Source organism: Oryza brachyantha, chromosome 1 (genome assembly GCF_000231095.2).
Source record: "Oryza brachyantha chromosome 1, ObraRS2, whole genome shotgun sequence".
Taxonomy (NCBI): domain Eukaryota; kingdom Viridiplantae; phylum Streptophyta; class Magnoliopsida; order Poales; family Poaceae; genus Oryza; species Oryza brachyantha.
In genome coordinates this window covers 4,948,248-4,976,098 of record NC_023163.2, presented here as the reverse complement: position 1 = coordinate 4,976,098, position 27,851 = coordinate 4,948,248, and the positions used below count along the sequence as shown (strand labels likewise).

Sequence of the window (27,851 nt, the reverse complement as noted above, 5' to 3'; positions counted from 1 at the left end):
GTAGTCTTGACTAAATTCATGAATCTAAGTATATATATATAAATTATATGTATTTATCAATTGATAAATTTAGGTAAATTAGAAAGTCTTTTAATATGAAACGGAGCTAGTAGGATCGATGATTTGTTGAAACTATTTTTTTCTTGTATCATATATTTTCATAATAAATAATACTACTTTCATAACGTAATATGTTTGACTTTTTTCTTCAACAGTTGATCATTCGTCTTATTCAAAAATTTAGTATAAATATAAAAAATGATAAGTCATGCTTAAAGTCTTTTTATAATAAAGCAACTTACAAGCAAAATAAATAATTTTTTATAATTTTTTAAATAAGATAAATAGTCAAATATTGTAAGAAAAAAAGATCAATCATATTACCTGAAACGGAGGGCGTAGAGTAGATAATCTACTGGTTGGTTTTGCTCTTGGCTTCGCGCGCTGCAGTGCGCGGGTGTCGTGGCCATCGTTGCCATCGCTCGCGCGCGGCGGGTGCGTGCCGCCTCTTCTTCTAGCTTCCGCCGAGATTTTTTATGGCACCCGGGCTCCGGCTGCATCGAAACGGCTAACCTGCCGTTGTTTTCGGAGAGAGATTTCCTCTCTGTGACTGATGGTTGACTGGCTATCTCGGCCACAATTGCTTAACACCGCCTTTTTGGCGTTTAATTAACTAATTATTAGTACCAAATTGTCGGGTGTCTCAGACAAATCTAGTATTTTATTTAATCCAACATATAATTATTTTTAAAATTATGCTATATTTTAAATTTCGACTATTAATGTTGCTAGATTTATCATTAAATGTCATAATATGCTATTGTTTTTATTTAAAATAACTTATTGTTATAAATATTTTTTTGTCAAAGTAACGTTTCGAAGACTATATCAAAATTCAAAAAGCAGTTATATTTTAGAATAAAAGTTATTATGATCCGAAAGAATGGAATTTTAAACTTTATATACTCACTCCCTTAGTTGTACAAAATATATATTAACTTCGCTATTGGATAGATATACATTAATTTACTTAGCACACATCCATATCGATTCGTTATAGAAAACAATTTAACCTATATTGTTTCACCTTTTTAAGATCAATGTGTTCTAGAACAGATGAGTTTTTTTAAGATTTTCGTATAGATATTTCTTTTCTCGATAAATGAGGATTGTGTTCGAAACGGTATGTGTCAATGAAGGCGAAGGTTATATGAAACCTTGCGTTTGTGTACTTTCGCTAGCCATCAATGATGAATGTGTTGCAATAGAGGGTAGCAACCAGCGGCTAGCAAGCAACGACGGGGGTGAGCTTGTCACACTCACAAAGCAGCGTGGGGGCTCCTGACGCTTTCACTCATTAACTGCTTGATTTGGACGAACAGGTCTTCATTCATTTATTAGTTGGTGGGACTGAGACCATGCCAATCATCATTTTGATCTCGAGCTAATCATTCAACCAAAAAGTCGTTGCAAGGACATAGATGTGCACATGAATATGTGATGCGCACCTTTCAAGAAAAAAACACTTTTTTGCCCAGAGGTATTAATTGAGGAAAGAGAGAAAGTTTTTAGATAGAAATCTTTTATATAATGTACCGAACCTGAAATTACAAACCATTAAAAACTAAACTGATTTTTAAGTTAATACTACTTCCGTTTTGTTGTTTATGGATTTTTCATGCACAGCATGTTTCATTTCATGCACTAACTTAATAATAATGGAAAAAAATAAAGAAACAATAATATAAATGAAAATTTGGAAATTATATGGAAATATTAAATACTTGAAATACCCTTTCACCCAAAATATTATGCATTTGTTCCTTAATTATTTGGTTTAAAATTTTCAAACATTTATTTAAATTTAAACAAAACACTGAACTCCCGCCAAAAAAATTGAAGAATATAATTTACCACCGCATGGATATCTACGAAGATTTGCGCAATATTTTCATCACTCTCTCGGATGCTTCATCTACAATGCTAATCTGCCCCGCTGCACCCTAACTACCACCTGACTACGCTGCCACGACACGAACCAACAACCACAGACTTTTCTTAATGCCACACTTTTCTATATATGCCAACCGCTCATGCCACATTGAATGAGCATATCATGTCAATGCCAAGCCCGTACCACCCACTAAGTAAGAGTCACGCTTGCCCCGTCATGAATTTATGCTTGACTCCATCCCTGATGGACTGTTGCGCACAACCTTGGCTCTATACCACACTATGTCGCCACACTCTAGAAAAAGTTGGTCGCTAACACCCCGACCTCCGCTTGCATTGCTGATGAATCGACAATGCTGCCCTGACCTTCGCTTGCGCCCTCTAACCAATGCTAGCCCTTTCCTTCTGCCCGCTAACGTCAGCGGAGGACAAACCAAAGATAAAGATAAGATGTGATGCATGGCTAAGTGCAAGACTAACTATATAACAATGTTTTATCAATGACATGATAATATGGTATAGTGATTAGTTCAAGAAGCCAATATTTAACGTGAAAATCACAATCTATATGCAAAATTAAGACCAGATGGTTGATTTGAACCTTAGCTATGCAAACCCCTCCTAATTTCATCTCTAATATTAAGATTTAATCGATCAATTGGAATACAAAGTCTTGGACCAGAGATAATGTGATCCGGTTTAAACTCAGTTATCATACCCCTTTATCTCATGCATCTCCTCGAACCTTCTCCACAATACACGACACGACGGTTTCGTTATTATCTTATTCACTATTGGAACCCCTATTTCAATATATCTTTCAATATGTATGTACGATTATTAAAAAAATAGTCACACGATAGCTATCAAGCAATGAACCTTATCAATCATTCATTTAGGTGATAAACAGAACAATCAAAATTCGCAAACTTACCTCTTTCAAATGGCAGTGCCGTTCCCTTTTCTTTTTCTTTTTCATATACAATACTATCTTCTCAAAGCCAAAAGCCCCAAAATCCCCAACCGGTAACTACTGCCGGGCCGCCGTGCGCCCCTGCCTCCAGCGCCGGGGGAGAGGTGGTGGCCGGTGGCGGCTGCTCCACGCGGCACCACCGCCGCCGCCGCCGCGCACCAGAGAGCGACGGTCGCGGACGCCCTGACCGCCGCCTGCACTGCCGACGAAAAGCCAACGCCGCCCTGACTGACGCCCCCCACCCCAAGGCGCAGAGGCCGAGCATCTATTCTCTGGTGAAGAGCGACGCCGCCGGTCCCCTGCTCCGGCCGGACCAGGCCCGAGTCTGCCGCTACGACGAGCCGACCCCGCTCCACGGTGAGCCCACTTCTCCTCCTTCCTTGCACCGGCACGTTCCCAGGACCTCCGCTAATTTCAATCAGGAGAGCGACTCCACAGCCATCGCCGCGCCCTCCTGGACCTCCTCCGACCGAAGCAAGCACGGGGTAAGTCTCCCCTTAGCCCCTATCTCCCCTCCTCTCTCCGAATAGGCCCGGCATCCCCCGTCGCTCGGCCGCCGCCGCCATCCGACCCATCCCCGACGCCCAGCTCACTGCCGCGCCGCTTCGGGAGCCGCGTGCCCCTCCACGAGTGCCTGACGCAATGCCCTCGGAGTACTCCACCTACCGGGCCACTCGCCGCCAGTGGCCTCCGTTGGCCGGAGGTAGATGACGGGGACTTCCCATGAGATTTGACCAAAACCCAGGGACCTTAGTGCAAAACTATCAGTGTATGACATGTGGGCCCTATATGCTTAGATGCTTAAAAAATAGCCATAGGACTATAGGAGTGTGCCTTCCCTCTCAGAAAGCGTATTACCTAAAGTATGATTTACCTCTTTAATAATTAAACCCGAGAAAATGTTCTGTAAATTACTTTTTGCACTGTAAAATGCCAAAACTTTAGAGAATACTAGAAAATTCATTTTAACTCTGATTTATGCGAACAAAAGTTTTTTTGACCCATAAAATTATGCTCTATTTTACTATTAAATATAATTTGACAAAACTGTCTCAGAAAAGAATTTTAAAACCATATATTATATAAATATCATATTTTGTTGTATTAAACTTCAAACGCTTATAACTTTTACATACAGAACCGTGAAATATAAACTTTTCCACCTAAATTCATCTAAAATCACCCTCTACCCACTGCAACTATTCATGCATTTTGGAGCATATATTCTATTTGGATGTTTATTTATGCATATGTTTAAATTTTATTGAGGTGTAAGCGATTATAGTTGACAAGAGTGTGCATGACTAGGATACTTTTCAGGAACCACATGAGCAAAGAAAGTCATATTCAATCCTTCTTTGATCATGTTGAATCCTATATTTTTGCAAAAGCTATATTGTCTACATTTACATGCGATGATGATTTATTAAATGGGAATGGTAGAACAACTCCTAATTAGTGCATTACCTACCTTGATAAATTGATTTCCCTCATTTTTGATAACACTAGGGTATGGATGTTACTGTCCAAGTGTTAAAATGGTTATATTCGATCAACTAATTATTGATATTGCTTAGCATGCTTAGAAAATTTACAATTGTTACAAAATGACATTATATTTCAAAATTTGGGATTATCCAAAAATGGTGTGCAGAGATGTTGCCTCTGTTCTTTGAGAGAAATGGAAAAACAAAAAATGATGATTTTTGGACTTGGGTGGCAAGTGCTGTGCATATGGTGTTAGTTTGCACGCTGATAGGGGGTGTGTTTGCCCAAGTTGATTAAAGACCGAACTATGTGTCACTAAGATTACCATATAACCATATATATTAGTTATAGGGTAACCTTAGCGAATTAAGTTACTTTATGACTAGCCTTGCATTTAGGGGGCCGTTGTATGTAGGAATAATACATGATGGGTTGTCTAGGGAGGCAATGACTGAACGGCTATTCATAGGAGCTGCCTATATGGCTATGAGGGACAGGTTGGTCTTCACGTGGCATGGCCGTCTAAATGTGTCCGATATAACGAAGGGTTCCTCATGGGGGACGATTGACTGTTCTTCCCATGGTGTTAGAGGTGGTTTGCTGACCACCGAGCTCATTAGCTGGTCGAGAGTAGTGGGGGGGGGGGGGGGGGGTACACTTCTCCGAGCTCATGCAAGGTTAGGCATCAAGCAATGTAACAACTTCGTTATGACCTCTAGACCACACTATAATGTGGCGGTGCCTTGCAAGTACAAAACAAACTAGAGCGCTCATATCATATGGGTAAAGGCACATAAAATTTGTTGTGTTCACGGTCATGAGCGACTTGGTGAAATAATACAAGTATAAAATTGGTGATTTTGCTAAATGGTTTATGAAATGGGTGTGGTGTATATTTGAAATGGGCTAAGAGATGATATCGATAACTTGTTGTCAAATAGGGCACAATAATGATACTATGATATTACTACTATTACTATTATTATTGCTATTGATGACTTGCTATATCATAAATTTCTTTGCAAACTGTTATTTACTGTTACAAAATAAAATTTACTTTATGCAAAAAATGTGTACACCAAATAAAGCCCTTCTTTGATCCAAGCTTAAAATAGACTTAAGTTTCCCAAAACTTGGGCATGAGTGCATGACTTGCCAATACGTATGTGATAGTATCAATCAATCTTAAACAAGTTGAGGTTATCAATACATTCAATATTTTTCTATATTCCTGTTAATTTTCTTTCAGAAAATAACATGAACATATACCACATATGACAACTATTTTGGGGGTTTATCTAAAAAACCCTTATCATTTATGAACTACTAAAATTGGGCATGGTCCATGACTGTTATATGCCACCATGGCTAATTCCTCTGTTTCTTGCAAAATTTCCTTTTCTTCCTCTTTTTTTTTTCCTGCACACTAGAGTAGTATAGAGAAGAGCAGCGCAAGCGTGCGGCTAGCTGGTGAGTGGGGCAGCAGCGTGGACAGCCTTTCCTCCTCTCCTCCCCGACCTCTCCCGAGCCTCCTGCCCCTCCCTCCATGGCCTGGCCTTAGTGGGTTTGAAGCGACGACGCGGCGGGCAAGCTCTCTCCCCCTTTCTCTCTCACTTTCCTTGAAGGTATTCCTCGTTCATTCTTGTGTTGTAGCCCTCCCCATGTGGACTGGAAATCCATCTGGATTTGGATCGGGTTGGTTTTATCACGATTAACCCATCCAGTTCCTCACTGATTATTTCTTTGCTGCTTGGTGCAGTAATTATAGCAGCTTGTGTTCCAAATGATGTTGAGGATTCACCCCCCACGCCCCACGTTAGGTGCATCTACTTCTTTGGCCCACAAGGTTGATTTTTAATTAACTCATAGGATTTGCTAGCTGCCACCTAAGGTGTGTCAGGGGGTGATTGTGGGTTTAACTGAACTCTATGCACTATGTAAACACAAGCATCAAGCCATCAACCCTACCTGTTTTCTTATGGAATAGGTTCATCTCTTTTAATAAGCTGCTACATTTTTACACTATTTTATTGAAACTGGTATGGCTCATTCGCTTCCTTTTGCTGGAATGAAAAATGAGATAGCTGGTATGGTAATTTAGTAATTAAAATCGCAGACAGTGTCCCCGCAAGAAAATAATAATTGCATATAATGCAGGGAGAAATGCAGTGTTTTTATCGATGTTTTTTTGGGTTTTGGCCTGCTGAAATTATTTTGCACACATTCTGGTATAACCGTTTATATCTTTCTCCTGTCAGGATAAGCATTGATATTGGAAAGCCGTTTTTGTGTCATATGTTGCGATGAAGGATTCTCAGGTGTTTTTAATTTCCTTACCATATTCACTGAAGATCATCATTTTTTATCATCTTCATATTCAGATTTTTAAAAATAACATATGTTGATCATATCACGAAACAGTGAACAGCATAGGTTTTTGTTCAGCAGTCTACACTCTACATATATTGATATGAGCAAATTAAACATAATTCATGTAGTTTCGGTCAGTGCTTGATAAATGGATTTCGATGCTAAATAGGCAAACATTGGAGCGAACACCTGATACTTGCATTTAAATATATAAAAAATGGGATTGTGGTCATGATACTTTCTCCGCATCATGGTATCTGCTTTGCAGGCATTTAAGAATATTGGTACCGATTGTATCATTACCATTTCATAACTTTTGTCCAAGATAATTCAGTAATTAGATCCAAGGCTTCTATCTGCTTTTGTAGTAAATTTCATAATTGACTATTATTGCTTTCAATATTAGTGATTTAGTGTTACCCCATTTTTCCTTTAGGAGGTGGTTGTTTATGTTACTTATGGTCATGGATGTTTCCTCCAGGATATTCAGAGCCCAACCGAGTTGCAGTCATCAGCACAAGGTACTAATGAAGTGCAAAGTAATCAGCCAAATCTAATGGCCACTGATGCTCCTGGAGGAGATTCTGGTTCATTATCTGTCGCCAGTAATGATAATAGAAAAGTTTCTCGTGAAGATATTGAACTTGTGAGCTCTCAAGCTATGTTAAAACTTTTGGATTTTGGAGGGAATTTTTACCAGATGACATCCCTCTACATGGCCAGTTTACAATGTTGCTAACTAATTAACTAAATTGGATACCCTATTGCAGGTGCAGAATCTGATAGAGCGCTGTCTACAGTTATACATGAACAAAGGAGAGGTTGTTAGGACGCTTTCTACCCGTGCAAGAATAGAACCTGGTTTCACTACTTTAGGTGATGTTGCAAAATCAATTGATGATAGTTAATGTTTCGAGGGTTTCATACTGTAATTACTAGTTTAATGTGATCTTTGTTCATTTCCCATACTTATCATAGTATAGGTTTCTAATGTGCACTTTAACTTCCAGTATGGAATTCATCAGTTGCCCTTCCTGATATAATTGATGGCTAAATTTGCTCAATATAAAGTGCGTGATTTTTGCTCTCTATTAATTCTGTACAATTGCACCATCCCATTAGCTCAGCTACAGATGCATGTAGCATCGTGCATGCTTTACCCTATTGACAATCATACATTATACATTAAGAAATAGGAATACTTGATCAACTGGAAATTTGTAAACATCCTAATGCCAACTGAAGCTATGCTATTTCTATTGTATATAAAGCATCCAGATTGCTACATGTGCCCATTATTTATTATTTCCATGTAGCGTCGTGCATGCTTTACCCTATTGGCAATTATACGTTATACTATAAGAAATAGGAATACTTGATCAACTGGAAATTTGTAAACATCCTAATGCCAACTGAAGTTATGCTATTTCTATTGTATATAAAGCATCCAGATTGCTACATGTGCCCATTATTATTCTTAATTCCTGCTGCTCATTTTGTTTGGTACTCTTTGTATGTTCAGTATGGCAGAAACTTGAAGAAGAGAACTCTGAATTCTTTCGTGCTTACTATATAAGGTTGAAATTGAAGAGACAGATTATCTTGTTCAACCATTTACTGCAACACCAATACAATTTGATGAATAAATATCCAGCTCCTCCTAATGTTCCATTGGCTCCCATGCAAAACGGAATGCATCATATGCCAGGTAAAGTCCATGCATATAAATCTAGGCCTGGAAAGCAGTTACTCTGTCTAGTAATTGCAGTCTAAAGTTTCAAATGTTCTGTTCATATTGCTCACATCATCTGTTACTTTCATTATAATATGCCTAAAATAGGAATTATGGACATTTTCTTGCATGCAATTTCCTTCTCTTTCTTGTGTTTTTGCAGTAATTTTTTTTAAGTGAAAGCTTCTATTGAAATTCATCAGTAAAATCGCTTCCATTCTGCTTTCACTAGTATACATTATCCTCGATTGCTGCAGCAATGTTGGACTGAAGTAATAGTTTGGACTGCCATTGATTAGATAAAGCTTATTGATTGGGGTAATCACGAAAAATATCATATCACATTACGATACTGCAACTCAAATATGATTCCCCTGCTTATAAGATTTCTAATCATGCAGTAAATTTTTATCATGGTATAGTTTTTTCCTTCACAAATACCTTGTTTAATATTTTTGTTTAGACATGTTGTAACAATGGTTTGAGGTTAACCATTGACTGGTTTTACACATAGAGAAGTATCATTTCCATTCTTATTCAATGTAAACTTGGTCCAGTGCAGTTAACAATTTGCCTATGGGATATCCGGTACTTCAGCAGCCTATGATGCCTGCTCCTGGCCAGCCTCAACTCGACTCAATGGCCTGTAGCCTATCCAGTGGGCATGTAGTGAATGGTATCCCTGCAACTGGTGGTTATCATCCAATTCGTATGAACTCTGGAAATGAGTAAGCATTACCATTATGTCAGATTCTTGTTTCCTCCATGGTAGATATTTTACATCATGGTCTATATCTGTTTAATCATGTTATGAAGCATATTATGTCTGATTAATCTTGTGTTTGTGTATTGGAAGATGTAGTTTTTTGTTCTTGCTTCTGTTTATTGACTGGTTGAGGTAAATTCTTTATTTACACAAATGGAAATTTAAGGCGTAAACAATTTATAGGAACATCTTAATGTCCTTCACTGCTAATTTTACTGGACTAATTCTACAAACAAAAATTGCATGTGTTCCTTATATCTAATTACTCTGAACTCTTAAGTAATGCCAGTAGCCTTTATCCATAATCTGTTGACTTAACTATGTTGTTTCCTAACCCAGTATTTATTTCCCAATGCAAGAAAGTCTATTAGCAGGCTGTTTGTTACTGCAAAAGGTCATTTTAGGTCTTCTCTATCCATATGTCATTATTTGATGCCATATGATGTTGCTGCAGCATGCTCATTTTCTTTGAACAAATTTTTACAGCACGGTTATGATTGTTTTTGTTTCTTCTTTCCTGTTCACACTCATGATTCATATGATGTAACTTTGACGTTGTTGAAGCATGGTTGTGGACAATGGCGCACCTGAAACGGCACATGCTGGCAATACCTGCAGTGCTATGTCATCTGAGATGGCTGTGAGTCCCTCATCAGCAGCATCAAGCAACCATGCTCCTTTCACTCCGTCTGATATACCAGGGATGACCATGGATACATCAGCTCTGGATTCAACATTTGTATCTGATGTCGGGAACACAGGACAGCTACAGTTGGGACCAGATGGCTCGTCAAGGGATTCCATCAGATCTTTAGGACAGCTCTGGAATTTTAGCCTTTCTGATCTAACAGCAGATTTAACAAGTTTGGGAGGTAACTTTCCACCTTGGTTAATTTTTACCTTATTTAGTATACTTATGATCATCCTGAACTCATCTACTATTGAAGTACGGACTTAGCATTACTGATATACCTGGTTTAGACTGTTGATACAAGCACAACTATCTGATGCTCGAGGTCCCTTCTTTGTTCCACTGTGTTTTCGTCACTACATGTATTACTGGTCGAATCTTCCATATGAATGTCTTTTTGGAGCTACATAGTACTATTATTACGTGCATTTCTCGGACAGTACAGCCCAGTTAACATTTCGATAGCAAGATTTATTCTGTGCACCATCTAATCCTTTTGTTATTCATGTTCAGACTTGGAAGCTCTTGAGAACCATGCAGGTACACCTTTCCTGGCCTCAGACTCCGATATATTGCTTGATTCCCCAGACCAGAATGACATAGGTAATTTTAACTGTGTCACTAATGTTTCTCAGTCCTGAACTACAGCATAAACATCGTTCCTGACTTGTGTATTTGTGGTATATTAAACTATGTCCAGTTGAGTACTTTGCTGATGCCATCAATGGACCTTCACAATCAGACGAAGAGAAGTAACAGAGAAGAGAGTTTCAGACTAAATGCCTGGCCGCCCTTGCCATCTCATGTAGGTGTAACTTTGCAGAGGTATTGTGGACAGAATCTAACTGTAGATGCGCATGGTTGCGCGGCAATTGGCATGTAATGTCACTGCTGAAGAATTTTGTAGGGGGTCAATCCTAATTCTTTCCAATAAACAGTAGAGTAGTCTTCGCCAGATTAAGCAGCTGGCTACAAGGATAAAAAGTTTACAGATGTTAAACCTCATGAACTCTCTGTAATTGCTAAAGAAGTGAACTGTTCATGTGGACCTGCATCTTCCATGTCTCCTTCAGTCAGGTTCTGTTATTTTCAACTTCATCGGATTATTGCCGTGGATTATTTGCTCCATACTTCTAGTGAATACGCTTTCTCCAAAAACTTAATTATGTTGTATTGCTTAGATCGCTTATTTTAAGCTATTTTTTATTTTTTTAAAAAAAAACAATAGTTGATATATGCCCTACAATTAATTATTTAAGAGCGCTTTGCACATACTTTTACTTTGCACTAGAGAAAAATAAAATAAATTTTACTTTGCATTAGGTTGTATCGTACAATTGAAGGGAAATCTTATATAAATATGAGTGGAACATGTAGAGCTTTTTAAATTAAGACTGTTTCATAAAATTCCCTTTACATTGAATAAAATTCTGTAAAATTTATATAGATTTGATGATGTACCCTGGTTAAGTGTGAATTTTCTTTTCAATCTAACATCGTGTAAAGTGAAAGTGCGTGTTAAATTTGGTCTAAAGTGGAATAAGACAAATTTTCTTAGTGCAAAGTGTAATTTGCTCATTATTTAATCACTGGAAGTAATCGGGTGTCTTGTGCAGTATACCCGTACTTCCTCTGTATTTTTTATTCGATGGAGTTGACTATTATACCTACGTTTAATTGCTCGTCATATTTAAAATTCATATCAAAATATGCAAAACTATATGCCATACTTAAAATATCTTTAGTAATAAATTAAATTACAATAAAACAATTGATAATTATGTAATTTTCATGAGCCCAGAAGTCAATCGTGTCAAATAAAGAAAAAACGGAATGAGAACCGTTTAGATTCCAAAAATTTTTAGAAAAAGGGTCACATCGGACGTTTGACCGGATATCGGAAGGGGTTTTCGGATACGAATGAAAAAACGAATTTTACGGCTCGTCTGGAAACCGCGAGACGAATCTTTTGAGTCAATTAATCCATCATTACCACTTATGGCTAATCATGCACTAATTAGACTTAAAATATTCATCTCACAATTTCTTTATAACTGTGTAATTAGTTTTTATTTTCATAAATATTGAATGCTCTATTTATATGTCCAAAATTTAATGTGATGTTTTTGGAAACTATGAGTAGCATATTTTAGCAGCTAGAGGGAGCTTCACAGGTTTGCCGAACTTGATGCATTTGACCTGACTTTTTTTCAGTTTGCGGCGAGAGCAGACAGGCACGCAGGCACAAGAGCTAGAGTACACGTAAATTCGGCTGATGCATGGGGCGGCCATGTCTGTCTGCGCTGCGCTGCGTGCGTGCGGCGCCATTGCTGCAGAAATCATGGTAGGCTCTCTGAGTCAAACATGTCTGAATCAAAACAACCATTTGATCAATTCGGGGCTTCATTAATTTACGGTAAAAGGAGGACTTAAAAAAAAACAATACAGCAACCAGGACAATGGCGTGCATGCATGATCCAAATTGAGCCCGAGGACCAAGGAACTTAAGGGCTGGTTTAGTTTGCAAAAAGTTTTTGTAAAAACATCAAATCAAGTTTTTGGTATTCATAAAAACATCAAATCAAGTTTTTTGGTACTCATTTGAAGTATTAAACGTACTCTAATTACAAATAAATTTCAGGTTCCAGCTAGAACCAGCGAGACGAATCTTTTGAGTCTAATTAATTCGTCATTAGTACTTGTTGGTTACTGTAGCACTTATAGCTAATCACGTCCTAATTAGGCTTAAAAGCCGCATAATTGTGTAATTAGTTTTAATGTACATGTATATTTAATACTTTATTTAGGTGTCAAAAGATTTGATGTGATGTTTTTTGAAAAGTTTCTGTGAACTAAACGGGACGTTATTGGTGTCGATCTGATTTTTCTAAGAATTTATTTTTGGAAAAAGTAGGCTCTTTAATAATTTGGGAATCAAACTCATGATAAACGAGGAAGTAGGGCCAGGTTCGCCGACACAGCTAAGTTAACTTAGCTCCCTCATTTTCCATACGCACGCTTCCCGAACTGCTAAACGGTGTAATTTTTTGTAAAAAATTTCTATAGGAAAGTTGTTTTAAAAAAATCATATTAATCTATTTCATATTTTTTTTAATAATTAATAATTATTTAATCATACTAATCTATTACTTCGTTTTTCACGCTAGATAAGTTAACTTACTCTCTCCACGACCGAACGCGGCCTAGGCCAGGTTAACCAGCACAGAAATAGGCCCAAATTCAACCTGAGGACCAAGGAAAAGAAATTAATACACTGTAGAACTTAGTTTGGATGTGGAGCTAGCAATATTTATGTCACGTTTTTTTTCATAAAAACACTCAACTTTTTATACTGTAAATTATGAATTTGAAAATATGCACTATAAATTCCAATTTTACATGGAAATTTTTCTGGTACACATTGTATAATAAAGTTAAGATAGAAATAATTGGTTACCTATTTAAAAGAGAAAATAGAATAAATAGAAATATACATATAAGACAAGACAGATGTGGTTGAAAAAGTGACTTAAATTAAGGAAAAAAATTGTGTCATCATACTTTTTTTTAACAAATTTGTTGAACTTTGGCTTGATAATTATTGGAGTACAACTGAGTTACCTACATTTTCTCACAAGTTCAAGCTTTTGAGTCAAATTGGCAGATACATATTACAACATAACATACCACTCCACCTGATTTGAAAAATACTTGTTCTCTTAGACAATGGCACTGTCTCCAAAAGAAAAACTTTCATCATAATGTTCTACTTCCTTCATCCCAAAATATGTGATCACTTTTACAAGAGAGAATACAAAGAATGAGATGGGAATAATGACATGGAAAATAATTTTTAAACATAAGGAAAAATGATAGTCCATGGCATCCAAGTGGATCACTTATTTTAAGATGAAGAGAGTACTACAATATACATATAGACATAGTAATATCAACAAATATATGATTTTATTTAAATATTTTAATACTAATTTATACACATGGTCTTCATGTTATTTAAAAGGTATCCATAGTCAAAGTTCTAAAATTTGACATCAATTTTATCTAAAACAACAGATATTATGAAATCATAAGGTGTACCAAGTGTTAGAAGTCTTGAGGTGCGTCCTATCAGCATGAACGTGTGAACGTGCTTTCTAAATTGCTAAACAATATTTTTTTTCTAAAAAGTTATATCTAAAAGTTGCTTTAAAAATTATATTACTTTATTTTTTAAAATTTGTAATAGGCAATAATTTTTAATCATTTGCTAATGAGGTACCTCGTTTGCCTAATCTTCTTCTTTTTACATCACCTTCAAACTTATGGGGGTGATTGTCTGCCTTTTACATCACCTTCAATCTTATATTTACTTTAGAAATATAAGACGATAAACTTCTATCTAAATTTTTTTAATTAAATATTATTTAGAAGTTCAGAAAACATGTGTGTAAAAGCTGAAAAGAAAAGGTTGACAAACTACTTACAATGATCCAGGCCGTATACTCAACTGGCCCATATAATGATCCACGAATCAAAGTTGTTTTAAAATATACCTTTTCACGCATCTGTTCATCTCAACCAATCTCATTATTATTTATTTTAATTTTCTCCATATATTTTTATCTCGATCAATCATAACAATTTTTCACTTCAATCTCAATTCTGAAGTTCTTTTAAACATAGGATCAGTACTCGGCCAGCCCGTATGGTTTCGTAGACACAAAAAGTTATTCTCTGCGCTCATTTAGGCCATGTTTGGCGGTGAGAATGGTAAGTTAGTTTGCCTGACGTAAAAAATGTAGCAATATATTTGTACATGATTAATTAATTATAAAAATATAAAATAGACTAATATTTTTTTAAAGTAACTTTTCTATAAAAAATTTTCGCAACATATACACCGTTGAACAGATCGAAAAACATGCGCATGGAAAAAAAGAGGAATCTAGATTAGATAACTAGTGCCAAACGCACACTAAGTGCCTTTGTCCGACACAAACACTATTGCTCATGTGCTGGCTTTTGCAGTAATAATTAACTTTTTGACACTCTTATAAATGGTTTAATATATTTATTATTAGACCCACGTATCATCACATATCATAGGCACATAAGGACTTATATGTCTATATACAGCATGTGCCAAATCTGTTATGTGCTATTTGTAGGACTGGCAAAAAGTTAAATTCTCCGCTTTTGCACGGTAAAAACAGAGAAGAACAGTGATGTGCCGTTGAAAGAATCTTAGTCGTCGTCCGTTTTGAGGTGAATGGTGATAGATCTCTTTACTACCGACAAAACAATACTGTAGCTTTGCTATTATTTTTTGCTACAGCGATTGCTATGGTATTGTACAATAATTTGCTACATTATTATTCTGCCATTTTTCTCATACCGTGCGTCAGTGTGCTACTCTAACGTTTCTTTGGAACGTCGGACACGATGCATGCGAAATTGTGAATCGTGGTTGGTGCTGACTGACAGACTGACGCCACCTTGTCTACATTGAAGTCGTCGGAGTAAAGAGAACACGAGTTGAAGAAGTTGCTGCAGATAAATCCAACAGGACAGTTTAGCGTTAAATTGCACCGGAAATCAAGCCTGCTTGCTTCAGGGCGCTGTACCGGCCGGAACTAAGGAGGAAAAACAAATTAAAATCAGGCTTCAGAGACGTCACGTGCATGCGATCCACAACCGGCCTGGCTCTCTCAAACGGTTTGACAGAGTTGATTGATGTCTACATCCATCACCACCTTTAACTTTGATCTTAGGGCTGATAGGAAGCAATTAATTCTTTTAACTTTTTTGGAATTTCTTTAAACCAAACATGCACTTAGTACCGGTGGCAAAAACATAAAATTTCTAAGCCTAGGACTCAAAGATTATATATTTATATATATTTAGATAAATTTTAACTAAAATTAGTATTTTTCTAATGTGTTTTTTTAACCAGACGTGGGACTTGAGCCCAAGCTGTCCTATGACTGCTTCTGCCCATGCTTATTACCGGAAGTAACAACCAGATATATGTAGAAGGAAAAAATGCTGCTACTTTAGTTTAAATATATGTTTTAGGCGTAGTGTTTGATCATTTATCATATTAACAAACTATATAAATGTTATTTATTTTTGTTATGACTTGTTTTATCATTAAAGGAAGTTTAAGCCTGACTTATTTTCTGCATAATTACACAATTTATTAGTAGGAGGGATGGTCAAATGTCAAGTGCAAAAATAAAAAGTGTCATATATTTAGAAAGGGATGAAGTACTCAATTTGGATGTTTGGATTGAGCAAAGGAAATATTCAGAATTTGGAATGCTCATACCTACTCCACTACAAAATATATTAGTATTTCTAATTCCTTTTGCTCGTACTCTTTCTAACCATAAAAATATGAACATATTCTGAGGGGTTGTTTAGATGGGGCTAACTTTTTAGCCCTATGTCACATTGGATGTTTGGACACTAATTTGAAGTATTAAACATAGACTAATAAAAAACTATTTTCATAAGTGAGAGCTAATCCACGAGACGGATTTTTTGAGCTTAATTAATCCATAATTAGCAAATATTTACTGTAGCATCACATAGGCTAATCATGGATAAATTAAGCTCATTAGATTCGTCTCGTGAATTAGTCTAAGATTATAAATGTGTTTAATTAATAGTTTACGTTTACTATTTATTCATAATAAGTGTCCAAACATTCGATGTGACTAGGGGCTAAACTTTAGCCCCTGGAAACAAACACCCATCGATACAAACAGAGTTTATGATGGTGTGATATGATACTTAAGAGTGTGATATGATACTGAACTTGGAATGGTCCTGTAGTGTGATGTGCAGCAAACAGCAAACTCAGTCTGGCCATCATGTACTAGTACTACACTTCAGCATTCCAGCGAAGAGTACTAGTTCAGCAGTTCAGTTCAGGGTGACCAGGCAGCTAGAGAGTGTTTGTTACGCAGAAAAGAGATGGATCGAACATGCTTGCACGCAAGAGATGGACATGCTTTGAGCTGGCTAGCCCTGTCTGTCAAACTGGAGTCAAAACCCTGCAAGACTTTTTCACCTGACCTGACGTACTGCAGCTCACGCGAGCTACCGGGGCCCTGTCAGCCGGGCAGAGAAGAGACGCATGTTTGTGTAAAGTAAATACTAATTAACGGCATCATCATCTTCAGAAATCCCGGAGCGATCAATTGTAGTAGTGTCTTGCTGCATGCTACCTCGAGCGCTGGACTGGACTGCGTGCAGATTAACAGCGGAATTCAAGCGGCAGAGACGAAGCGTGCAGCAATTACAACGCTTTCAACTTCCTAGTTCTTCATAATTAACTTCATGCAAGGAAAAGTAATTAAGCAACCATATAAAATACTAAAACCTAGCTTAGCTCCATGCAGTGTGCTGGTCAACCTACACTTTGTGGATTTTGGCACTTGTTCTTGGGTCGGTTCGTTTGAGTCCATTTTAAGTAATTGGGTATATGAACTGACTATAGTTGGGGGCTTGGAGGACCACGCAGGAGATGGAACAGAAATAGCAGTTGCAGTTTAAGCAGGTTTATCTAAGTATATACTTCCAAGTTTTTCTTGGACTTTGTATTGTCACCACTCACCAGTCAAAGCGGAGCACACAAGTCGAATTCTTTCTGGAAGTCTTGTGGAAGAAACATGGCGATGATGCTACTTCAAAGTACTAAGTTTGTACTTTGTGTTTTAAGGGGCACCATTGGGAGTGGATTCTATACTTTCGACAGTACATCCCCATTTATCACATGACATCTAAATAGTTATAAATATTTTTAAAAAAATTATGGAGATAGTTTAATACAATATATATATATATATATGACACCCTACAAACATTTTTAAATATACTTGACAAAAATAAAAAAATGAACTCTGAATAGTATATGTATATTTATGGTCATATTTATTATTTCTTGTTATAGTTTATCAAAGTCATATTTGAACTTAGCATGTTTTAAATCCTTTTGGTAATTATTTAGATGACATGTAATAGATAAGATAATATCCCCATTAAGAGTTTAGAATTGTTCCCCAAGCACCATTAGCTTATTATTTGAAAACCTTGAGCACTTCTGCTATGAGAAGGAGCACTTTGCCAAATCCAAAAGTATATAGGGAAGATAAATTGCTTATACCTATACCATAATGGCACTAATACGTAGGTGCAACTCTCCTAAAACACACATGTTAGTACTTTGTAATGGTACTATTATAATTATGGAGTATGTGAACCCGATTACACTTAGCTAAAATTCACTTTAACAAATATATATTATAGGGTGTTTTAGTTTTATATTAACTTATAATTATTTATCTTTAATCAAGTTAAATAGTTAACATCCTGTTGACGCTGAAAATGACAATCAACGTGTCACACACAAAGGCCTGGGAGTTAATTTTAGACAGCTCCAGTGCAGAACCTAAATTCTTAGAATGATAGCATGGGCGTGCCAGTCAGTTTGATCCTACAACTAACAAGATATAAACAATAAAATAGGTCGATCGGCTATCGAGCCGATAGGTAACTAGTAATCTAGCCGATCAGATGTTGATGCTGCAACGGTTAGCCGATAGGATAAACGATCGGCTATAAAAATCTTGGATCGGCTAGAAACTTGATAGAAACAGAATTAGATTAAATATTAGACCAATGTGACCCGTCAAGTTACCTATTAATCTCAGCCGATCGGACGAGCCCCTATAACCAGATCGAGCTAGACATACAGAGATTGGACTTAACCAAGACAGTATGCAGTCGAGCACGATATGATTATAGGAAACATAAAGATCGATAAGGCTAATAAATAAATCGACAAATTACTTGGAATAAACAATGATTCATGTGCTGCGATGGGTTAAATCCAATTTGCATGTAATTCTCGTAAGCCGATGCATCATAAATAACTGCCGATCTAACTAAATCAAGCTGATTGGTATAAAAATAACACAGTAAGACAATCGGCTACTCTATTGATGTAAATATGATAAACACGTAGATCAGCAAAAATCATCGGCTATAGACGGCGGACAAACAATCAAGATCTATAAAATACCTAGCCTAGATTGCTAAGAATAATCATAGAAGATCGGATCCAACCGAGACAGTTCAAGATTAAACCTAGCAATGTCAGGATAGATACTAAATAGATCTAGATTGCAATCAAGCCAATGAGTCGATGACTGATAACTTATCGGCTGGTACTCCGATAAAACAATGAGCAAAATACATCAATCTGATATAAACCATCTGATAAACACAGTCTACTAGATCGGACTAAACCGAGACAGTACTAGATTGAATATGTCAAATAGCGAATATCAAACCAACATAGATCGCCCAAAGTGGTCGATCAGATCAACTCAAAACACGAAAGTGATCTAAGTTGAAACTGATACGATAACTAGCAATCGCGCAACTAGATTAGAAGATCAGACTGAACCGAGACAGTTCTAATCTAGTTGAACGATTACCGTGGCCCGACGGAACGATGGACTTACCCCTCCGCTGGAGATCGAGATGATGCAGCCCCGTGTTAGGTGCCAAGTTCCGCCGAAGTTGAAAACCTCGGACAAGAGGGTGGCGATGCGCCGAAAGAAGTTGATCTAATTGATTGATAGATGCAAAACAATGATCCCGGGCATACATATTTATACCCTCGGGTTGAGGCTAGGCCGTGTTGGACACGACGTACAACTCCTAACAGATAAAAAAAATAATAAACTCCTAGATAGATTCTATCTCTAACACAAGTCCCGATCGCTCTAATATCTTAGAGATAAAATCCTAACTAACTCTAATTAACAGATAAAATTAAATTACACGGACTCTGATTATTCCCGAATCTATCTGTAACAATCCAGGCCTAATCGGATTCTATTTCTTATCCGATCTGGACTCCATCGGCTGAATCCGAGTTGTATTCCGCCTGGTCTTCTATCCGATCGCTAGTTTTCTATCCGATTCGGTCTTTAATCACAATTTAATCTCTAAGGGCAAATTACCAAATTCTGGCGTTAATACATCCACATTACAAATAAATACACTATCAAGATAGTGGATTTTAATAGAATTAATTTAATGTTGTAGATGTTCGTGAATTTTTTTTCTAAAAACTTGATATAAATAAGAGAAGTTTCACTTATAACAAAGCTATAACACCTTGCAAATAGAACTCAGGGAGTCTGTGAGAAACTAGTTCAGACATATAGGATGTGTTTGGTTGGGAGGATTTCATGGGTTAGGATGGAGCCAACCCGGTTTTGCCCTTATTTGGTTTGGGAGTTGGAAGGAGTGGGTCGAACCTAGGAGGGAATATTCTAGCCAGATTCGGGGTGGGATGACCGAGCCGACCCAGCAGCGTGCACGGGCGCGCGTGAAGAGGGCCCACGCAAGGGTAAACTCTCCAAAAAAATCATCGGTGCGTAGACCGCATCTTCCTCCTCCGCTCACGATTTTTCTCCCCCTCGGCGTTTCTTCCTTGTAGGCGGCTGCAACAGCGACAGGGGGAGAGGAGGCTACGGCGGCGACATGGAATAGATTGGCGCCGGCGTCAGGTGCTCCCCTCCCTCCTCTCCTCTTCGCCTCCTGCGCCTTGTCCTCGCTATCGGAAGACGGCGGCGGCAAGGCTGATGGTCCATTTCCGGCCGATGGCGTGGCGAGGCTGCCGAGGAGGGAGATGAAGCTGAAGCACTCGACGAGCACTTCTTGATGCGCTCCACTGATGTGCAGGTCCTTCTGGATGAATATGATGCATCCGCTCATCACTCCAACATCTACAAATTGGCTGTACCGTACAACAAGTGGTTAACATTTCGTGCGAATTTCATTCATTTCAATGTTTGATCGATTGTCATTTGTTGCTTGTTGATAGCCAAAAGACATATTGGTAAAAGAAAAATAATTTGTGATTATTATCCTTATATTATTTATAACATGGATTGATTGGCTTGTCAATGTTTTAAAAACACTATATATTTATGTGTGAAGAATTGATGTATTAATGCATGCACATAACTGTTCTTAGTTTGTAAACTGAGTTGGTAACTTCACATATTTGTTGTGAGAAGGTAATCTCACTTTTGTATATGGAGGAGGTTACTTGACCTACTTGTCCTACCAAAATTTCTCCATCCAAACATAGGATAGGTCCATTCCATCTATTTCCATCCCTCTGACCAAACAGAAAACATGCTCGCTCTAATCTTTCATCCAAACAGAAAAATGAAACCGCTTCAAACTAAAAAAAACAGAAATGGGTCTAACCTATTCTAACTCATCCCCAAACCAAACACACCCATAAAAAGCTGCAACCCATCACTTAAAACTTCAGTTTTGCTATTCCCATATCCGGCCGGCTGGAAATGATAGTACATGTTACGCTGCTTTCTCGCAATTTCATCTGGATGTGATGCAAACCAAATTGCAGAGGGTGCAAAATCTTGCTTATATCTGGCTCTCGTTCGGATTCATCTGCTTGCAAAACCTATCGTCGAGAAACAAATAAAAACTTCCACTTCATGTTTTCACGGATCTGTTGTTGCAAATTTCTCCCTGACGCTAATTTCGGTACCGGTTCCATAATCCAATGTCGATCCCGTGGTATGATTGCATAACGATACCCAAACTATAGGCTCTGTATGTGATATGTCAGTGTGCACATGTACGAATCTTCAGTGTTCCATCGTATACACGTAGCAGTGTTATGCGGTGATCAAAACGACATATTTGTAAATAAAAAATAATTTATAAATAAAACTTTTATATATATATTCTTCGAAATGATATATTTGTAAATAAAAAATAATTTGTAAATAAAATTTTATATGCATATTCTTATGGATCTAAAAGTTAGTGCTAAAAATAAGCTTTGGTGAAAAAAATATCCAAAATCAATTTCAAATTTAAGGTTAAAATTTTAAATATTAACTTATAAGCATAAGCAGAAAAAAAAAAGACGGAAGTTTAGCGTTTCTGAATGTAACTGAAAGTCTGAAACTGACAAAAGTTTTCAGAGTTATCTCAACAAGCAAACAAACAAAGAGTACAGAAAGCTTAAAAAGGAAGAAGAAAACAGTCAGCAACCCCCATGAAAGCCTCAAGTTGGAAAATTTCCCAGATTCATGTAGGAGCTGAACTGTTTCATGTAAGCAAAATTTATGAGACGCTCATTGTCTCTTTCTTGGCCTTTTCTCCTTCCCTGAAACTATAAGTACGGGCTCTTGAGCTTCTCGGCTTCCAACCAACGCAGCACGCGGATCATCGATCCATCATCCGCCATTCTTGGACACATTTGCAGTGCAGCATCTGGTGCGTGTCCATGGCTACTCGTCTGCTCGAGCTTGTCTTGGTGCTTGTTGCCGCCATGGCGCAGGTGGCGCGTGGCGGCGGCGGCGGCGGCCATGACTACGGCAAGGCGCTGAGCAAGAGCATCCTCTACTACGAGGCGCAGCGGTCCGGCGTGCTCCCCCAGAGCCAGAGGATCGCCTGGAGGGCCAGCTCCGGGCTCGCCGACGGCAAGGCCAACGGCGTACGTGCGCGGCGCGCGCCATTTGCGTCGCGCATCGAATTCAAACCTGAAACCTTATTAGTTTCTCCTTCATTTCTTGATGAACACGTGAGCTGAAGCCTTTCTTGCTTTCTTTCTTTCTCAGGTGGATCTTGTGGGTGGGTACTACGACGCCGGCGACAACGTCAAGTTCGGGCTGCCGATGGCGTTCACGGTGACGATGATGGCGTGGAGCGTCCTCGAGTACGGCGAGCAGATGGCGGCGGCCGGCGAGCTCGGCCACGCCGTGGAGGCCATCAAGTGGGGCACCGACTACTTCGTCAAGGCGCACCCGGAGCCCAACGTGCTCTACGCAGAGGTCGGTGACGGTTACATTGCACCACAGCTTACTTCGAGTAGCTATCTTGGCTCTGCATTGCCCTTTCGCGTTTCTCTCTACCAACTTCCCCTTCGAGAAACCAGTCAGGCACTCGAGTGCATGACCCAATTGTTTTACCCGGTCAGATGTTGCATTTCATGTTTGACAGTTCATTTATATTTTGCTGCAAATTTATCAAAAAGTAGTACCCTCATTTGCAGTCTAATTATCCTGCGAATTCGAATTGAAATATTGAAGCGGCGAACTGAACGAAATGAATTGGCATCCTCTCTGTTAGTTTTTTTTTTTTTTTTGGGTCTGAATTTGTATGTTTCAGTGCAGTGATTGCTTTGGCCTTCTGTTTGGACATAATTAATCATGGCACATATATAACCGGGTGCGTGTGATTTTCTTTTTCAGGTCGGCGATGGTGACTCCGACCACAACTGCTGGCAACGGCCGGAGGACATGACGACAAGCCGTCAGGCGTATCGCCTTGACCCTCAGAACCCCGGCTCTGACCTCGCCGGAGAAACCGCCGCGGCAATGGCGGCTGCGTCACTCGTGTTCCGTACCTCCAACCCGGGCTACGCTAACCAACTCCTGCAACACTCTAAGCAGGTTTGTCAGTTCAAAACTTTGCCAACTTAAAAAATATAATCCCTCCGATTTTTTTAGTTTGCACCGTTGTACTTTTTTATTTACGTTTGGTCTTTCGTACTATTTAAAAATTTTGTCTAAATATTTAAAATTATAAATCATACTTAAAATTACTTTAGTAATAAAACAAATCATAACAAAATAATCAATAGTTATATAGTTTTTTTAATAAGATAAAGAAACAACGTAAATTAAAAAGTCAACGGTATCAATTAAAAAAACTAGAGAGGGAGTAAGTGAAATAAGTACCTCTGGGTACCAAAATTTATGCTTAAAATTTAGTGCCTCGAGATACAAAATATCTAAAGATACCTTGCACTAGAAAATACGCTACTTTCTGATATTTTTTGAAGGATGATAATCGCTCGTATAAGAAAAACAATATAAGATTGAACCTAGCTAAATTGTCCTTGAATTACCTGGCGGGCCACCAGCTGTTTGATTTTGCCGACAAGTACCGGGGAAGGTACGACAACAGCATCACGGTCGCGAGGAACTACTACGGATCATTCAGCGGATACGGGGTACGCGAGTTCTGACAACATCGGCAAGTACATACTTTGACAATTTGGCCACACTTTTTTTAGATGATTTTGTAAAATCTACTGCATGTTCTTCGGTCAGGATGAGCTACTGTGGGCCTCTGCGTGGCTCTACCTCGCGACCGATGATCGGCGCTACCTGGACTACTTGGCCAACAATGCTGATGCGCTGGGTGGCACTGGCTGGTCCATTAACCAGTTTGGCTGGGACGTCAAGTACCCTGGAGTGCAGGTCCTAGCAGCCAAGGTCAGTGTCTGCAATTTCGTCTCAAAATTTCGGATTTTTTTTGAATTATCCTAAAAAAATCAAATTCAAAATAGAGTTGTTTTATCATTCTTAAAAATTACCTAAAAGTACCACAAAATTTGGTACTAAAATTTTTACACCTCAAGGTACATTTTACTTGTAGGTACTAAATTTTTGAGATTTACTTCAGTCCAATAAAAAGTAACATAAAGTATCTCGAGGTACCAGTACCTCGTGGTACCAAATCGTTTCTGATCATTGGATCTAACAGTGACATCCTACTCAGTTAGATCCAATGGTAGGAAACGATTTGATATTTCGAGTTACTTTTTTATTGGACCGGAACATATCTCTAAATTTTTACACTAAAACATTATAGTACCTTGAGTTACTTTTTTAAGTACGTAAGAGAAGCTATTCAAATTATGTCAGACCGAAGCATTTCGAGGTTTGCACGGTTACGGATTTATCCATTCGTGCCTCAATTTTTTTTCGTTATTTGCCTTCTGAAATTGTTGTATGAAATGCTACAGTGAATACCACGTTTTGCTGGCAAATAAGGTTAAACGAGGCAGTTAACCGTGGTTTGGATGATGCAGTTTCTTCTACAAGGCAAAGCCAGCGAGCACGCCGGCGTGATGCAGAGCTACCAGCAGAAGGTGGAGTTCTTCGTGTGCTCGTGCCTCGGCAAGGGCTCCGGCAACAACGTCGAGAGGACGCCCGGCGGCATGCTGTACCACCAGAAGTGGAACAACATCCAGTTCGTCACCAGCGCGTCGTTCCTGCTCGCCGTCTACTCCGACCACCTCGCCGGCGCCGGCGCCGCCGTGCGGTGCTCGGCCGGGCCGACGCAGCCGTCGGAGCTCCTCGCGTTCGCCAGGTCGCAGGTGGACTACATCCTGGGCAGCAACCCGAGGGCGACGAGCTACATGGTCGGCTACGGCGCCACCTACCCGCGGCAGGCGCACCACCGTGGCTCGTCCATCGTCTCCATCAAGGACAGCCCCTCGTTCGTCGGCTGCAGGGACGGCTACGCCAGCTGGTACGGCCGCCAGGGCAGCAACCCCAACCTGCTCGACGGCGCCGTGGTCGGGGGCCCCGACGAGCACGACGACTTCGCCGACGAGAGGAACAACTACCAGCAGACGGAGGCGGCCACCTACAACAACGCGCCGCTCATGGGCGTGCTCGCTCGCCTGGCCGCCGGCCATGGCAGCCGCGCCCGGCTTGGCCAGTCGCTCAAAGACGGTATATCTTTCTTCCCGTGCACAGATTCTAAGATATGAACAGACAAATTATCGCAAAATCTTCAACCAGAAATCACATTTGATCAATGCATGCATCGTCGCTTAATTTCATGCAGGAATCGTCGCGAACCACACCTCACTGCCACCTCTCTCTCATGGTACGTAACTGATCGATCTATGAACATTTTTAGTTTTTACTGACATACAGTGCGAGAGTGACTGATTCCGATTTCAACGTTTTTTTCTGCAAAAAACTTGCAGCCGCCGCGTCGCCGGTGGAGATCGAGCAGAAGGCGACGAGGTCGTGGACGAAGAACGGCAAGAGGTACCACCGGTACTCGGTGACGGTGACCAACCGGTCGCCGGCGAAGACGGTGGAGGAGCTCCACATCGGCATCGGCAAGCTGTACGGCCCCGTGTGGGGGGTCGAGAAGGCGCGGTACGGCTACGTGCTCCCGAGCTGGCTCCCGTCGCTGCCCGCCGGCAAGAGCGCCGCCTTCGTCTACGTCCACGCCGCGCCGCCGGCCGACGTCTGGGTCACCGGCTACAAGCTCGTCTGAACTCGATCAACGAGCTAGACGACGACGTGCACCGTACCACCATTGATAAGATATTGTACCAGTTGTGTTTACACGTTTTACTTGTGCGAGAGAGGACGATTAATTAAAAAATTGTTAGGTTTACAATTGTTAAGGTACGTGGAGTGATGTGGCCAGCTACAACCTCAGCCATCCTCCATGTCCATCAGTCCATGTAAGGTGTGTACTGCCTAGTGGCTAGTGTTTGAAAATAAAATGGGTTATCATCCAGCTGGAAGTAAACAGGTTGGTGTCAATGGATTAAGAGAAAAATACATTCTATACCACCTATTTTAGCCCAATGCCATGATTTGTCACTGATTTTGTTCAGTTCTACGATATGTCATCGACTTTTACTTAATTTCTAAGATCTACCCTTGCCGTCTAGTTATCCTTCAGTTATCCTTCGGTAGTACTGTTTGTTTTTTATAATGACCGAAATACCTTTGGATTGAATACTTCCAAAATTGGAGAAAAAATCCAAAATATCAAATTCTAACTTTTTGGCCAAAATTTAGTTGTTTTACAATATAATGTTTACAATATAAAATTTCAGAATGTTTGGAAATTTTTGAAAGTTTTTGTATTAGGGGTATTTCGGTCATTAACACAAAAATAAACAGTAATAACAGAGGCTAACTGAGAACTGAACAAAGTCAGTGACAAAACATGGAACTGAAACAAAGTTAGCGGTATACATTAGATTCTCTCTTATTTTTTGAAGTATGAAAAACTAGTGAATGAGAATCATGTATAAATATAAAAATATAAGTTGATGACATAATTTTTAATAGATCTAGCCATACAAGTGTGCCGACCATCGTGATCCGGCCTGTTAGTTTATAGCATCGAAATAATAGCCTGTGCAACACGCGGCTTGATGACTTATACGCTAATCTCAACTAATCCATGAGAGAATCTATGATATACTGTTAACTTTGTTTTAGTTCCACATTTTGCTATTGATTTTGTTCAGTTCTATAATATTTTTCTAGAAGAATTGTAGTTTGTTGGACGTCTAAAGCACATGGTATCAATGTTGAGATCTACAAGAGACACCCCCTCATTTTGACTATTGCCTCCATCTCAAAGTAAGATCATTTTTAGCCATTATAGTTTGTTTTAAAATAAGTTTATTTTGGAGTAATTATTACATTGGAATTTGTGAAGATAATGACATTGGGAATAGATAAAGTAGAGGATAATTGTATTGGGATTTGATAAAGTGAAGGATATTTTAGTCTTTTAGTTTTTGTATTGGTAGGTATGTGACTAGTGAAAAATAAAATTATTTTAGGATGGTTGGAGTGCATAAAACTCCTATTGGACATTATCCCTCATTAATCTTCAATCTTTATTCGTGCTCTTTGTTAGAAGTGTTTGTATATTTCTCTCAATCCACATAGATGTTGTGTTGTTATAGATTATTGGCACTAGGGCAACACCAATGTATTTGGCAAAGTAGACCATAGATGTGGGACCCACACCTGGAAGTCCGTGTTTTAAAAACCACCATGATATGTGTAATTAAGGTGGGTCCCACTAAAGTCAAAAAAATCAGCCGCATCGTATTCTTGTTTCCTTCGCGTGAGTCTGAGAGTCTGACTCCTCATCCTCTCGCCCCATCCCTCTCCGCCACACGCCCTCTCCACCACCCCTAATTTCTCATCCCATCACACCACTCCAATGCATCTTCAGTTGCTTG

At 39.0% G+C, this 27,851-nt stretch overlaps 2 protein-coding genes across 7 annotated transcripts; both read left to right on the top strand.

Annotated features, from left to right (window-relative positions):
• The first annotated feature begins 2,924 nt into the window (after positions 1-2,924).
• On the top strand, positions 2,925-11,034 carry LOC102717836. Of its 6 annotated transcripts, none has more exons than XM_040521969.1 (10): positions 2,925-3,283; positions 3,365-3,411; positions 6,673-6,732; positions 7,266-7,430; positions 7,555-7,660; positions 8,307-8,492; positions 9,079-9,244; positions 9,847-10,154; positions 10,487-10,576; positions 10,674-11,027. In XM_040521969.1, the coding sequence occupies exons 3-10, from the start codon at positions 6,718-6,720 to the stop codon at positions 10,727-10,729; spliced, it is 1,092 nt and encodes a 363-aa protein (XP_040377903.1). In that variant the 5' UTR covers positions 2,925-3,283; positions 3,365-3,411; positions 6,673-6,717; the 3' UTR covers positions 10,730-11,027. The 6 variants fall into 6 exon arrangements, with proteins under 6 accessions (XP_040377903.1, XP_015698084.1, XP_006643920.1 ...); XM_006643855.3 differs by lacking the exons at positions 2,925-3,283; positions 3,365-3,411 and adding exons at positions 5,460-6,039; positions 6,174-6,260; XM_015842598.2 differs by lacking the exon at positions 3,365-3,411.
• Positions 11,035-22,325: 11,291 nt separating this feature from the next.
• Positions 22,326-26,407, top strand: LOC102717560 (endoglucanase 2). The gene is made up of 8 exons (XM_006643853.3): positions 22,326-22,535; positions 22,660-22,872; positions 23,293-23,493; positions 23,967-24,056; positions 24,157-24,321; positions 24,921-25,569; positions 25,685-25,726; positions 25,830-26,407. Exons 1-8 carry the CDS (start codon positions 22,326-22,328, stop codon positions 26,126-26,128), a joined length of 1,869 nt encoding a protein of 622 aa, XP_006643916.3. The 3' UTR covers positions 26,129-26,407.
• The last annotated feature ends 1,444 nt before the right edge of the window (positions 26,408-27,851 follow it).

What these genes read in the sequence shown, in the direction of transcription:
- LOC102717836 (XM_006643854.3), top strand. An exon ending in CTCGTGAAGATATTGAACTT is followed by an intron (nt 7,431 to 7,554) that starts GTGAGCTCTCAA and finishes ACCCTATTGCAG; the next exon opens with GTGCAGAATCTGATAGAGCG. An exon ending in CCCAGACCAGAATGACATAG is followed by an intron (nt 10,577 to 10,673) that starts GTAATTTTAACT and finishes AACTATGTCCAG; the next exon opens with TTGAGTACTTTGCTGATGCC.
- LOC102717560 (XM_006643853.3), top strand. Translation starts at nt 22,326, where the DNA reads ATGGCTACTCGTCTGCTCGAGCTTGTCTTGGTGCTTGTTGCCGCCATG. An exon ending in CCGACGGCAAGGCCAACGGC is followed by an intron (nt 22,536 to 22,659) that starts GTACGTGCGCGG and finishes TTTCTTTCTCAG; the next exon opens with GTGGATCTTGTGGGTGGGTA. An exon ending in GATCATTCAGCGGATACGGG is followed by an intron (nt 24,057 to 24,156) that starts GTACGCGAGTTC and finishes TTCTTCGGTCAG; the next exon opens with GATGAGCTACTGTGGGCCTC.